The sequence below is a fragment of the Vanellus vanellus genome (assembly GCF_965231255.1).
Source record: "Vanellus vanellus genome assembly, chromosome: 7".
Taxonomy (NCBI): Eukaryota; Metazoa; Chordata; class Aves; order Charadriiformes; family Charadriidae; genus Vanellus; species Vanellus vanellus.
In genome coordinates, this window is record NC_138912.1 from 4,955,179 (window position 1) to 4,968,712 (window position 13,534).

General features: G+C 43.9%; 1 protein-coding gene across 1 annotated transcript in view; it reads left to right on the forward strand.

Annotated features, from left to right (window-relative positions):
- Positions 1-10,829: 10,829 nt before the first annotated feature.
- Positions 10,830-13,534, forward strand: part of CPXM2 (carboxypeptidase X, M14 family member 2) — a gene marked incomplete at both ends in the record, with an annotated part of 80,406 nt that continues 77,701 nt past the window's right edge. The window contains 1 exon segment of the mRNA XM_082486698.1: positions 10,830-11,157. Within this exon segment, the coding sequence (XP_082342824.1) occupies positions 10,830-11,157 (328 nt within the window).

A 13,534-nucleotide genomic window follows, 5' to 3' on the forward strand; every position in this document is an offset into this window, starting at 1 on the left:
GAGTGTCTTGAATAACTAACACTGCCCTGCAGTGAATTGCTGAGCCTTGCGAGGAGCTGTACGGGCACGTAAGGGAGATGACCACTGATGAGCCTCATGTCTACCTGGGCATTCTCCTCCTCATGGCTCAGAGCCCTTTGCCCGTGTTCACAGGCTGCCCAAGCAGCTCAGGACAGGGAAGAGTTTCCCACTCTGCTCAAACGGTACTCCCCAAGGCCCGGCAGCAAAGCGCCTGCCGAATCAAGAACCAAAATAACTGCAGCTCTGGGATTAAAGAAAGAAGTGGCTGACAGCTCGGCTCATCCTAAAAATTCAGGGAAGGTGATCTGCTGCCAAAGACTGTATTCATATTAGTTTATGAAACCGATCACGACACACATTCACAGCTGTTAAAAAGCCCAGAAGTTCTTAGCTGCAACCTGAATTCCACATATGGAAACTTCATTGGTGGGACCGGTATTTTGATCGAGGTTTCCTTTTTCCTCTGCGGGTAAGATGAATATATGTGATTTAAATCAAAGGTGCCTATAAAACTCCCTTCCGTTTGGTGATGTGCTGCCTACATGTCTGGAAGCTGACGCAGGAAGAGCTTTCGGCCGTCTGCCCTCCTCCCCTGCCTGTTAGCCTTGTGAGGCGCGGGGAAATCACACACCAGAAATGTTGGTGCAGAAATGGCACCTTCGGACCATCGGCGCCTCTCGCATGAAAAGAGGAGCAGTACCTCCCTTCTACAGCCAGTGCATTTTCCCCCAGGGGAGACCTCCGACACAATATTTTGGCCAGGGGCAGAGGGACTGGAAGAACATTGCGGCCTTTGAGAAGAGGGAGGCTGATGTAGAAATAAGGAAAAAAAAACAACCCCAAGTTTGCAGTGAGCATCCTGGGGGGACTTGAGGCACAGGTATCACGTGCAGGCAGAAAGGACGCTGAGAATAATTTCTTCTGGATCTCCATTCTATGTCCCCTATATGGCTCTTCTCCAATGACTTGATGCCTCTGGCTGCTTATGACAGCAAGTTCTACTTTTCTCCATATCTCCTACTCCCCTGTCCTGGCGGAGGACCTTTGGGTCTCTCCCACACCCCCAAATCGTTGTCTTGCCAAGAGGATTCGTGTGCTTGGGTTGGTTGGAAGCTATCTGTACGTTGAGAAATCAGCTCGCTAAACACAACACAAAATCATTAAATTCACGGTGCAGTTTTCCATCTCTGGGGTTACTAATTTGGCCGCGTTTTCACTGTTCAGCCAAAGTTCGTAATATGTGAAGGGAATTTATTTGCCATCTTGATTTTTCCATTCAGTTCAGCTGAAATCCGTCAGGGATTCCAGCACCACTAGCGACAAGGGCACTGCAGATGGACAGACATCTGGGAAGACGAGCGGACAAACAGCTTGGTGACTGTGCTCCACAATGGGACAGGCGTTTCCAAAGACCCTAACAAATAAAACATCTTCCACAGGGCTTGAGGTAGTAAGGACGGAAAAATGATGCTTCTGTAACACCCTGGGCTGTTTGCGTTTGTTGGAGGTAATCCAGATGTATAGGAAGGGTGTGACATTCTTGATGCAATCACAGTTTTCAGATGAGTACTCGCAAGTGACTTCTACAATTTATAGAACATCATGACCTCGTATGACTGTAATCTCATTTAAAATACATGTAAAGTACACTTGAAACCTAAAGCTGTCACTCAGCATTAATTAATCAAAATATGTGAGTGCATGATGGAGTTCTCTGGAGAGAGAGGAGCTAAGTTTTCATTTTTCCTCATTTGCTGGCAGAGAGGCCTTCGGTAATGTTCCCTGCGAATGATCTGGAGCCTCTTGTGAGTTTCTGCCGGGATTCTGTCCGAAGTGAATAAAATACAGATGATGAATGTGTTTGAAAATGCTTGTTTATATTCAGAAAAGGCACCATATTTAATACAGCTTCAAATCACCTGGGAAACTAGATGGGAAAGATAATTACGGTGCAGTGTTACACCTACATAAATATCAGCCCAACCTCAAGGCTTAGGTCTGCAGGTGTCCAATGCCCTAGACTTGCGGGAGGTCTGCTGATCTCCTCCCAAAACCACTGCAAATCTGAGATTTCCCATGAAATGGAGCCCCGAGACTGTGGCCACCAAGAAGGAGAAAGCAGCGATGACGCGGAACGCAGTCACAGGCGTGAAGGCAGGTCTCGGCAGCAGAATTTGTATTAAAACCTGGGAACGTGACACTGCAGAATCGGGGACCCTTCTTGACTATGTAACGCCTCACCATCTGGAGAAGCAACGTGGTCCTCGCTCTGCCAGCCCTCTGGGCCCAGCATCTCCCCAGGGTGCTGACATCAATGCCATACGGCATCGTGGCCGAAGAAGAGGAGGCCCATCCCAAGGCAAACGTGTGGGGACTACTGGCAGGAGAGGAAAAGAAGGTCATAAGCAATAACAGCACATAGCAGCATCCTTAAAAATGCCAGGAGAGTTTGGAAATTGCTTTGTACCAGTTCTGTTATCAATCCAGTTACAGCAGTAAAAAAGAAAGAAGAAACTCACTTGTCTGGTTACTGTTGCAAAGGGGACAGCAGTGATTTCCTTTAAAAAATATTATTATCATTATTTCTGAGATAAGCTGTTTAAGCCCTGATGGATGCTTCTGGAAATTACTCCCTACTCAGTTGACGAGCTTATCTGGCCTCAAGTGAAGCCGGATTTTTGTTTTGCTTGGACTGTTTGCAGTGACCAGTACGAAGCAAGCAAAAGCCTTCTGAACTGCACTATGGGGTGTATTTAGCTAAGTTTCAATGTTTCCAAAACTCACATTCAGTAACCCAAACGTTAACGATACTCTTCATGGTATAACTCTGTTGAAGACAATAATATGTCTAACAGTGGTGATCCCATTAATGAGTGGGATACGCAACCGCATCGTGAGAAACAAACTCTGTCTTGGAGGTCTTATAGTTTAAATATACAACGGGGATTAAAAAGGGAGATGCTGGTCTCCCAAAGGTCCCTTTCAACCTAAGTTATTCTTTGATTTTTGGAAACTAAATACTTAAGATAGATTTGAAAATGCAAGGCAATTTTCACCATCCCCCTGCCTTGGCAGAATCAGTGCCAAGGACCTATGCAGAAAAAGATAGTGCGTTCCAAACAGTTGGGTATTCGTGATATGAGATGGCAAAAAATTCTCTGGAACTTTGTAATTTTTGTTATGCCACGTATTAGTAAACATCTGCATAGCCTTAAAGCTTCAGTGCGTCTTTAGAGCCGATCACTTCACCTTTCAAACAGCTTCATCCGACGTGCTGGCACAAGCCCTTTTTTAATGGCTATAAGTCAAGTTCAAACAAGTTTATTACGCAGCTGTGAAATTATATTGGCGTATCCGGCAATGTAAGTCTGACGTTAATCTTTCATGCCTTCTGTATGACAAGTGCAACCTCATTTCAGAGCTTTTCTTTCCCATAAATTCTTGCATTTTCACAGTTTTAATAAGTGAATGTGCTATGGAAGGTACTTACAGCATATTGACAAAATATGTGATTATGAAAATAAACAAAGTCAGCTTTTCCCACCTTCAACCAAATACATATAATGAAACTTCACTAAATTACTTTGAATCTGTTTGGATTTAGACATAAGCTATGCAGAGACACAGTTATCATACAGAAATACCACATTACGTATTTATTCGCCCAAAGGAATCACAGCTATGAATACTATTTGCATCTGAAAGGAATAACCCCTTGCTGTTGTGTCATGAAAACACAATCCTTAAATACAGAAATTTTAAGGACGACTCTGATGACGTCGCATTTGCCAGCTCTATTGCATTTAGCGTGACGGAGGCATTTATGTGTCATCTTCAGTTCCCACCGGACTTTTGTCCATGACTTCTCAGGCTACATTTAGGCTGTGGGTATTGAAGAAATCCCAGGAAAAACGGCCTTTGAGTAAGTTTCAGACAAACTCCACGTTGCGCTTCCCTGCTGCTGCCTGGGATGTGTTATACATACTGCTCACACTCCGCATGGCACACGTACAGCAGTTTTGGTCCAGGAAATACCAGACTGAAATGTGAGAGTCATTACTTTTTTTGAAATTCAAACGTTGGCAGGTAGGTGATGTCCATGGGAATTTGCTGGAAGTGGCTGTTTTCATACAAGTAAACCGAAAAGGACGTTCTTGTCGCACATCACCCGCAGCCTGGCTGTGTGCGCAGCGGGGGCATTTCCTCCCATTTTCTCCAACTGTTCCATAAAACTACTGTCACCCACTCGTCTCTGGTGTCTTAATGCTGGCGCAGTCTTACGCTTAAAATGAAATGCACATAAAATTTGCCCATCTTCAAACAATGCAAAAAAGCCTTTACTTTAAACCATTGACTAATGGAGACCTACAGTGTTTCAAATGCTGATAAATCAAAGAAAAACAGTATTGGAAAAAAAAATTATTATTTCTCCTTTCTGTACTGCTAGCATTACAGAATTTTTAATCACAAGGAAGCCTCTTCAGTCTAGTGATAATCCTGCTGGTTTTGATCCAGCAGCGGCTGCCAAATGCCAGGGCAATGTGTTGTCAACATAAAATCTACAGGCATTCTGGGGCATGAAGAAATGTAGTTCCCATCATATAAAAAAAAAAAAAAAAAAAAAGAAAAGAGCCGTTGCATTCTTTGCAAAAATGCCAGAAATTCTTTTTGGCTTTGTTTATGTCACTGGTTAACATCGTCTTTCTTAAAATGCTGTTTCTTCTCATCTGTTCAGCACAGAAGGAAAAAGTAAAGAAAACTCTGAAAAAAAGTAGATAGATATTTTTCATATCTCCAGCAGGAATGTACTGATGCAGATGTATCTCATCTAAACATCCCTAAATAATAATGATGATGGGTGCAGCCTCTGCTCCACGTTCAAAGCATTTCTGCCATGAACTGAGCCATCACCTAAGACGACGACGTTGGGATGCTCAAAACATGAAAATCCCACAATTCCATTTCTTGCTAAGCATAGTGAAAATAATATCATAGCACAAGAAAGTATAAGAGAACAAGGAACCTTTGTTTCCATGGCAATCCGAGCTCCTTCTTCAGACACAAGCACAAAGGCAATATGCTGAACGATTATCTGAAGGTCATGTTGTTCTTACGAGAAAAGTTAGAGAGAATACGCCGGGCTAATTTCCCCAGTCAGGATGCGTGCTGCATTTCTAACCAGTTGAAATAAGCAATCGCTAAAGGAAATAATTGCCTTCATTAATGTCATCTGTTTATTTTAAAATCTGTTTTCCTAAAGGAAACAGCAGCCTGCTCGTGAGGGAGGGCAGCACAACTGGCTGTTCTTTAGACTCACTTATAATTTGTACCACTATTTGACGTGCCCAGAGACAAATGTTAAGATCCTGCGTGGTTTTGGTGTCCCTCACCTGGTAAAATAATGACATACCCTTTAAAGCCAAATGCCTCTTCAAAAGGAGTAAAATGTCTCCATATGAGAGCTTGGTTTTGTTTCCAGTCTTTTTTTTTTTTTTTTTTCTTTTTCAGTAAGAGCCACTTTTTCAAGGATCTGCCTTATCAACGAGTGCAAATAGGCTTTTATCGCCGGGGTACCGCAGGGATGCATGCAGTGGAGGCAGGTAAGCAGAAGGACAGCTAACCAGTGGCTGGCTCTGTTACATATGTAAGAAACAGGCATCTAAGAGACGCATAAATGTTAAATGCGGTTTACTTCATATTTTCCAGTGTCAGTTTTAGGTTTCCATTTCCTCTGAGACGGTTTGACCTTGTTGACAGTCGGGGTAAACGCTTTATGTGGGAAAGAAAATGACTGTTTAAAAAGCGTAATTCTATTTTCTTGCTCCATTCTGTGCTCCAGGATTTACTACAGATCTGAAGTACAAAGGAGCAGAGGATTTACTGGTGTTTGGGAGGAAAGTTATTTTTAGCGTTGTTTTGTTGCCAAGGCATATAGAAACTTTACGTGCTACCTTAGAAGGTTACTGTGGAACGGCAATGAAAGAGGGATGCCTATTGCTTCTTCTTTTCTTTCCAACCACAAAGCTTTTCTCCAATTTGAAAACGATGCGCGTATTCCGGAGGAGAAGTTGCAGGAGTCACCGAGCGGTTTGGAGTCGAGTTAAGCAGAAACGTGCGATCGTTGTTTGGGTACTGTAAATACAAATGAAGATCTTGAACCGGGACAGTGCTTACGCGTACAGCTCTGCCTCTCTTCAGCAAAAGTGCATTCCTGACTCTGAACTTCACGAAGTTATGGTTGTTGACAACCGGCCAGGGAGAAATAAAGCAGCAGAGATGGGAGGGGAAGAGCACGACAGGTAGAGCCCAGTTCTCCCAAACACAAACCACTAGTTCCCCTAAAGCCGTATATTGTTAAAATGGTATATGTACAATAAGAGCTGGGAAACACCATCTCGAGGTACAGGAAGGGCAGGAAAGGGTGGCTCGTGCATGGCCTCCCGCTGCTGAGCATCTCCAGCTCGGGGGTGACACGGGGACTGCTCCAGCTAAAGAGAACTCTCTGCCGGCGGGTAGGGGCGAGGGGAACTGGAAGTGTCTCTTTTTCAAGGGGCGTCGTTGAAACTGGCTCAAAATACACAGTTTGAGAAGCGTTAACTCCGCGTAGAGGGTAAGCCATCATCTTTCAAATAAATACTTCTTGGGAACGGAGGGGGAAAGCCCTGCTCGCTTGCAGGTAACAGCACATTTTGTTTCACTTCAGCAGGACAAAGATTTAAAGCAAAGTGTAGAATGACTTACACGTGACCGCTGGCATCGGTCCAGGAGGGGAAGATAATGTAGTTGTTCTACAAAAATATTAGTTTGCTTTATCTCCTTCCACATCAACTGCAAGTTTTTAAAAGCTATTGTGATACTTCACAGAAAAAAAATAAGGAACAGCCCTTAAGCCAAAAACATCTGAGCCTTCAGTGAACTTCATACTCTAAGAAGAAGTAACATCTCCTTTCCTGTACGCTGTATGTTACCAGGGCTCTGACTGAGAGAAAAAAAAAAAAAAAAAAAAAAAAAAAAAAAAAAGGTGAAAACGTCTTACGGTGAGGAAGACCAAAATCCTGCCTCGAGACAGAGTTTTGTGGGGTCCCAGCTGGCTGGATGCATGCCCACCCCAAAAGCAGAGGTGGGTCTGGAAGGAGCAGCAGTGCACCCATACACACACCTGCGGAAAGTGTTAAAATTCCAGAGAAAGAAATATAGGGGAGATGGTTATGGGCACAGGTCGAGACTCAGGAACAGATATTGATAGGTATGTTTGGGTGAATAAATCTTTCTTAAGGTAAGTACACAGGGAGAGAGAGAGAGAGACAGTTTTTTGTGGTGACTGCAGGAGGTGAAGGAGTGGGTATGGCCCTGCCTGAAGTTCTGTGAAGTTCTTACCTGCAGAAGTGGAAGTGTGCAAGCAAACCTGCTGCTCCTCGAGTCTCTCGATGCGTCCTGCTGGGTACATCCTCGTGGCCGACTGCAGATTCCTCACAAGCTTCTCTTCTGGCTTGGATGTTCCCATGTCATGCACGCTCAGGCGTGGCTTCTCCTGTTTCCAGCAACAAGCAAGCTCACGTGGTGGCCTTTCATCTCTAATCACGCGGTAAGGAGGCCCGTGCAGGGACTCAGCTAACTGCAGGGCATGGAAACTTCATCGAGATCTTCACTGCTTTGATGAACTTGCTTGTAAGCATAGAATCATAGAATGGTTTGGGTTGGAAGGCCAAAGATGGTTGGAAAGATCATCTAGTTCCAACCCCCCTGCCATGGACAGGGACACCTCCCACTAGACCAGGTTGCTCAAAGGCCCATCCAGCCTGGCTTTCAACACCTCCAGGGATCTGCTGGTGAAGTCAGAACTTATTAGAGGTGAGATGAAAGAATGAGGTGGAACACCGCTGGCACACAATTTGGCCCCTACTGTTACCACCACCACCTCACCTAAACAACATGAAGATAGAGCAATGAGTCGTTTAGTACATGGATAATAAGGTGTTGTGATGGGTGATCTGGGTAACATTTGGGTCGCTGTTTGTGTCACATAAATGTATATTTTTACATGTATTAAACAGGTACAGGTCTGATATTGACAGGAGAAGATTTTTGCTTCTATAGTCTGTGCAGCTATAGTCACGCAGCAACATACATACGGTTACTATGCATACTCGCCTATTAGAGGCCCATATCCACTGTGCCACATTGTTATAATAATTAGTATAAATACCAAAAACCACACACACAGCTGTCTTTCTAGAAGATATGCTATTTTATAACCAGACTCTTGTATGTGAAAGAAAATACATGATCTTTACACACATACGTTATTGAAATGTACGCATGTAAAGTAGCCAGAAGCAAATAATGTAAAATTCCCCCAAATCACATTCCTTAGGTCTTTAATTAATGTATACTTGACTCTATATTTTATGAAAATACTTCTTGTTATGCTTGGAAATGTAAATCCTCTTATGCTTCTGTGTATCCTTCCCCCACTGCAATGAGTTAAATAATAATTTGTAGCTAAAGCTCCTTTAGTTACTGAAAAAATAGGTCATTAATGATGCAAAGGAAAAGTCTATTTTTCTATGACATCTCCTCATATACATGAATTTCCACGTTATTTGCAAAAGAGTGACTGTGCTGTAAATGGCAACAAAATTATACACATTTTCTGTAGCTCGTGCTCTGCCCTCATAAGTTTGGACCAAGGGAGGAGAAGACTGCATACTTTGGAAAGGGAAAAGAGAACATCTGTGAAATAGCTAAAACGGGATATCCAGGATATTCGGGCTGCCACTGAACACAGAGAACAAGCAGTCTGCTTCACACACCATATCCAGTGGGTCTTAGCTCCCACACTGCCCCCAGTCGCTGCACAAAGGTGCCAAAGCCATCCATTCCAGATAAAACTAGCTGAAAAGGTTGATGGGAAGCAGTTTCCACTAAAGGATTAAAAAAAAAAAAAAAAGGTAATTGAGTAAAGCAGTGAAAAAGCAAAGTACCCTTTACTCTAGCTTTAGAAAATGAGAACTATCTTTAAAATAGAAAAAGTCAGTTTTCAGATTTAAAAAAAAAAAAAAAGTAAAACTGAAGAATACAAATAGAATTCCTCGTGAAAAAAATATTTTAATTCATCTAAAAGGAAGGACAAGAGACACAATATAATCACTAATTTGCTTTTGAGACAGTGACTAAGAAAGCAAGGCTGGCCATTAAATGTATGGGACTGGATCACCCACAGTCTGGAAACCAAATACACCAAAAGCTAAAGGTACTACGATATGAAATTATGCTTATTATGGTATTAAACTTATAAGAAACACACACAAAATGTGATTGCAAAGGCAGAATAAAAAGTGGGGTGAGAGATGTCATACTTTCTCGTAGATGACTGGACAATGGCGAGAAATACAATATACATGATGAAAACATCAGTTGGTATTTTCAACACAGGAGTACAGATTCATATTTCATGCGAGGCAGCTGCTGCACATTTCCTTCAGCACTGAAGGTTATTTTAGAGGTAGTAAAAAGATGAAAGATAAGATTTTATTCTCAGACAAATTGATTCCATTAAGGACACTGGGTTGCGTGTGTGCGGCTGCCAAGCACAATGCATCCTGATCTGTTTAGAAGATGTTTCCGAGAGAACAAAAGTCAGGATCATTCCAAAAAGAGTGAGAAAAAGGGCAACTTGATGAAACATGTCCTTCCTGGTTTTTGGCTGGGCTGAGTCCAGGGAGCTCCCATGTACCCCAGGAGAAGCACGTGCCAACTTATAAGAGGATATGTGTTGAGTTATATTAGTTGTAGATAACTCATATATAGCTTTTATACATGTAAATATATAGATATAAAGTGATAGGTGTAAAGTAATATAACTATATGAACTAATATAGAACTTATATATACATAAACTAATATAGAAACTATATGTTACATATATATAAACCAATATAAACAAGGGAGGCTGAGATCGGTGCTGGAGAGGCAACCTACAATTGTAAAAGCTGAAAAAAAAAAAACACAAAACAAAACACCACACTAAAAAAAAAGAAAACCCAAAACCAAACCAAAAAAAACCCTGAAAGGGAATATAGCACAGCATATACGGAATGAGGATTATTTGCCGCCGACCCACATCCCGCGCGTCTCCACGTACGCCCAGTGTGGGAGCCGGACAGAGGAGCCCTTCCAGCTGCCGGCGGGGTTCAGCCCCGGCGCGGTGTGCCCACCCCCGGCTGCACAGCATCTCCCGGGGGAGGGAAACCCTCTCGTACAGGAGGCTGGGAGGCAGAGGCCGGCTGCCAAGTTTACTTTGCTTTGAGTAAACGCTCTCTCAGATCAGCTACACGCGGGGAGTCTAAAGAGGCTGTTAGGGGATTTAGCTGAAACTGTCTTGTAACTGGTTTTGGAAGAAAGCAGTACCAAGAACGACGACAAGAAGAAAGGCGGGCGAGGAAAAGCAGCAAGCCAACCGTGCCGGAGATCCCACCTGCCAAACGCCGGCGGAGCGGAGAGCTCGTCCGTCTGTCTGGCTGGTGAGCCTGGGGATCACATGCATCCCCGTCCTGCCCCCTCCCTCCGCAGCCCTCCGTCCCGCTGCGCTCCTCGCAACTTTTTTTTTTTTTTTTTTGCGAAACGAGCCCAAAGCGGAGACGCTTTTTGGCGGGCGGGCTCCTCCAGCCCTCTGCCTCCCCTGGGAAGAAGCAGGGAGACCGGGGGGGGGGGGGGGGGTTCACCAGCTGCCAAGGCTCTCTGTTTTTCCCCGTTGCCAAATAAAGTTGTGGGACTCGCAGGGGAGATTTCTGCGAAAGCGAAGGATAATGAGCGCCCTTAGCAAGAAAGGCTCACGTTCTTCCCAGCTCTGCCTCGCTCTCTGCGCCTTTGGGCTGGCATTGCTGGGGGATGTGTCCCGGGCTGTACCCATGGACGATCAGGATTACTACCTGCAGGAAATCAGCAACAGGGATCATTATTATTCCTTTCCGTACCCCGGTGAAGAGTTTTTTCCTTTCACGGAGCAACCCGGAGAGGAAGGACCTGCCCGCGCCGCGGAGACGGAGGAGCACCCAGGGTTCAAACCCAGCAGGAAAGAGTTAAAACCGAAGAAAAACAACAAAAAAGGAAAATCCATTCTTGAAACTCCACCAGGTAACTTTCCACCTCCTCCTCCAGAGCTTGGAGTCTGCTGAGTCTCATGCTGACTGTGACTTTTAGCATTAATGAATATCCAGTTAATGGCAGTCTTGGTAATAATAACAATAAATGCGCTCGTGGTGATGATGATAAGACATTAATTTTTAATACCCCACAAAACAGATCTACAGAACTTCTATAGGCTTTTTAACCCTTTCCTCATCAAGTAAAGAGATTTCAGAGCGGTAATGTAGAAATTATGCTGCACGCTATCTAGCATACAGACTTTGCCTTCTTAATTACACTTGACAACTGGCTTGCTGTTAGAGCTGCCCTTCTATAAGCAAAAGAAGAGAGACAGATTCTGTAGTAAAAGCTGATTGTGTGCGGTGACACCTTACTTTATCCCTTGTCATTTTAATCTAAGGGACGTTCCTGACTTAATTTTACTTACAAACCTGTGAATTTCTTTGAGATTTCACTTTAAAGCCCTCCAGAGGAAGATATGTAAACAAAGTTCTTCCTGTGAAAGACTAAGCCACAACAAGCTCAAGTTAATTAATGACCTCCAAAACAAAGAAATTAAACAGTGACAAAAATGCCTCCCTTAATTCCATTTTCTATTTTCTGCATTTGATTGGGTGAAAATATGCAGTTACGAAAGTTTGCAGAAACTTGATCAGCTTTTACTGTCCAGTTGTTCCCATTAAGGGCTATTTGCACCACCCTGAAAGAGTAATTTTTTTCTGTGTTTCCCAAAAATATGGTAGGTACTTTACTGATTTGGGTGTGAGGAGTGAGTTTGGCCCATGAACTTTACAATTCTAAAGACTGGGGCCAAATCCCCCTCCCCTACAGCTGAACTCCCCTTTACTTCAGAAGGAAACTTTTAATGTTAACAGTTGGAGCGTGTGGCACAAAGTTTGCAATTTAGAGCCATCGATACACACGGTACACAGCAGAACAGAGGAGCAAAAGCTGTAGAGTGGCTTTAACTTTTCCTGGTTACATCTTGCAGATAATAAACAAAATACTTTCGATTTAATGTTAACAGTAACAGAAATTAATTAGCCTTTGATTAGCAAAGTCAAAGCCAGGTTGGATGGGGCTTGGAGCAACCTGGGTTGGTGGGAGGTGTCCCTGCCCAGGGCAGGGGGGTTGGAACGAGATGGTCTTTAAGGTCCCTTCCAACCCAAACCGTTCTATGATACAAACTTTTATAATAATAGATTGTGATAAGAAAATACCATTTCTGAAATCTGGAAGACTGTACGTGGGGCAGCCAGTTTGGATTGCCGGTGTGACTCAAGGCCAAAAATCACAGATAACAGCAAATGTGCCTTGTCCAGGGGAGCAGAGACGAGACATCTGCACCCACAGCTCCCTCTGGGGCCAGCAGCTTCCCAAGCAGACAACGCTGCCTGGACCATCTCAAGGACTGGCTTGTTAGGTTCATTATCTAACCATGGGCAACACATGGATTTTAAAGCTGCCTAATTAGGTACCAGGCTTTTCCTTCTTCAGTCTGGTGGAGACAATCCAGATTTCCAGCCTGCAGTTTCACCTTCACTGTTGGCTTTTTCCCAATTTCCCCAGCACCACAGCTTCACATATACTCCACCAATGACAGCGATGAGGATAGCGTTGGTGAGGAAAACGTTGATTTGTCTTTACAGACAGGCACCTTCCTTGTTCCCCACCCGCTGCGCTGAGCACAGGGGCAGAGAAGGCGGCAGCCGTACCAGTAACTACCTCCATCATGGTGGAGTGCTCATTCCTTCTAAACCCGGTTTGGTTTATGCATAGTACAAAGTTCAAGCTGTATCACGCTGCTGACCTACCAGGGAGCATACCGAGGTCTTACAGGCAGTCTGAATTTGATCATTTCTTAAGCATGTTTGAGTTTACAAATGGAATCCCATTCATTTTTCTATACAGGAAATTATGGAGTTAGAAAGGGAAAAAAAGACCTCCTCAAACCCTCCCCAGAAAACACTCCGTTGCGTGCCAACCAGTTGACTTGTGCAAGATTCATCTTCTACTGTACTGGTTTTTACTTTCCACCTTACCTGACTCTCTGAGTCCAGGGAGTCATTTTATTTCTTCATTCAGTCAGCTGAAGTCCATCCTCAGCCTCCTCCTCTTCCTCAGCACGGCCAAGCACAAGGTCAAGGGGAGTATGGGAGAGGCTCCTGAGGCACCACCAAAAGCAGCTGGAAACAGCTCAGACCCTTCTTCCACAACAGGCACTCACTCTTTTGACACAGCTGAGCTTCTAAGCTTTCACCAGCCATGTGCAATAAGAGGTTTTAAGGCCTAAAAGCTTTTTAAAAAAATAGCCAGAAGTACCACAAACAACTGATCCCCCTCCACCAAACTTCTGGTCCTTGCT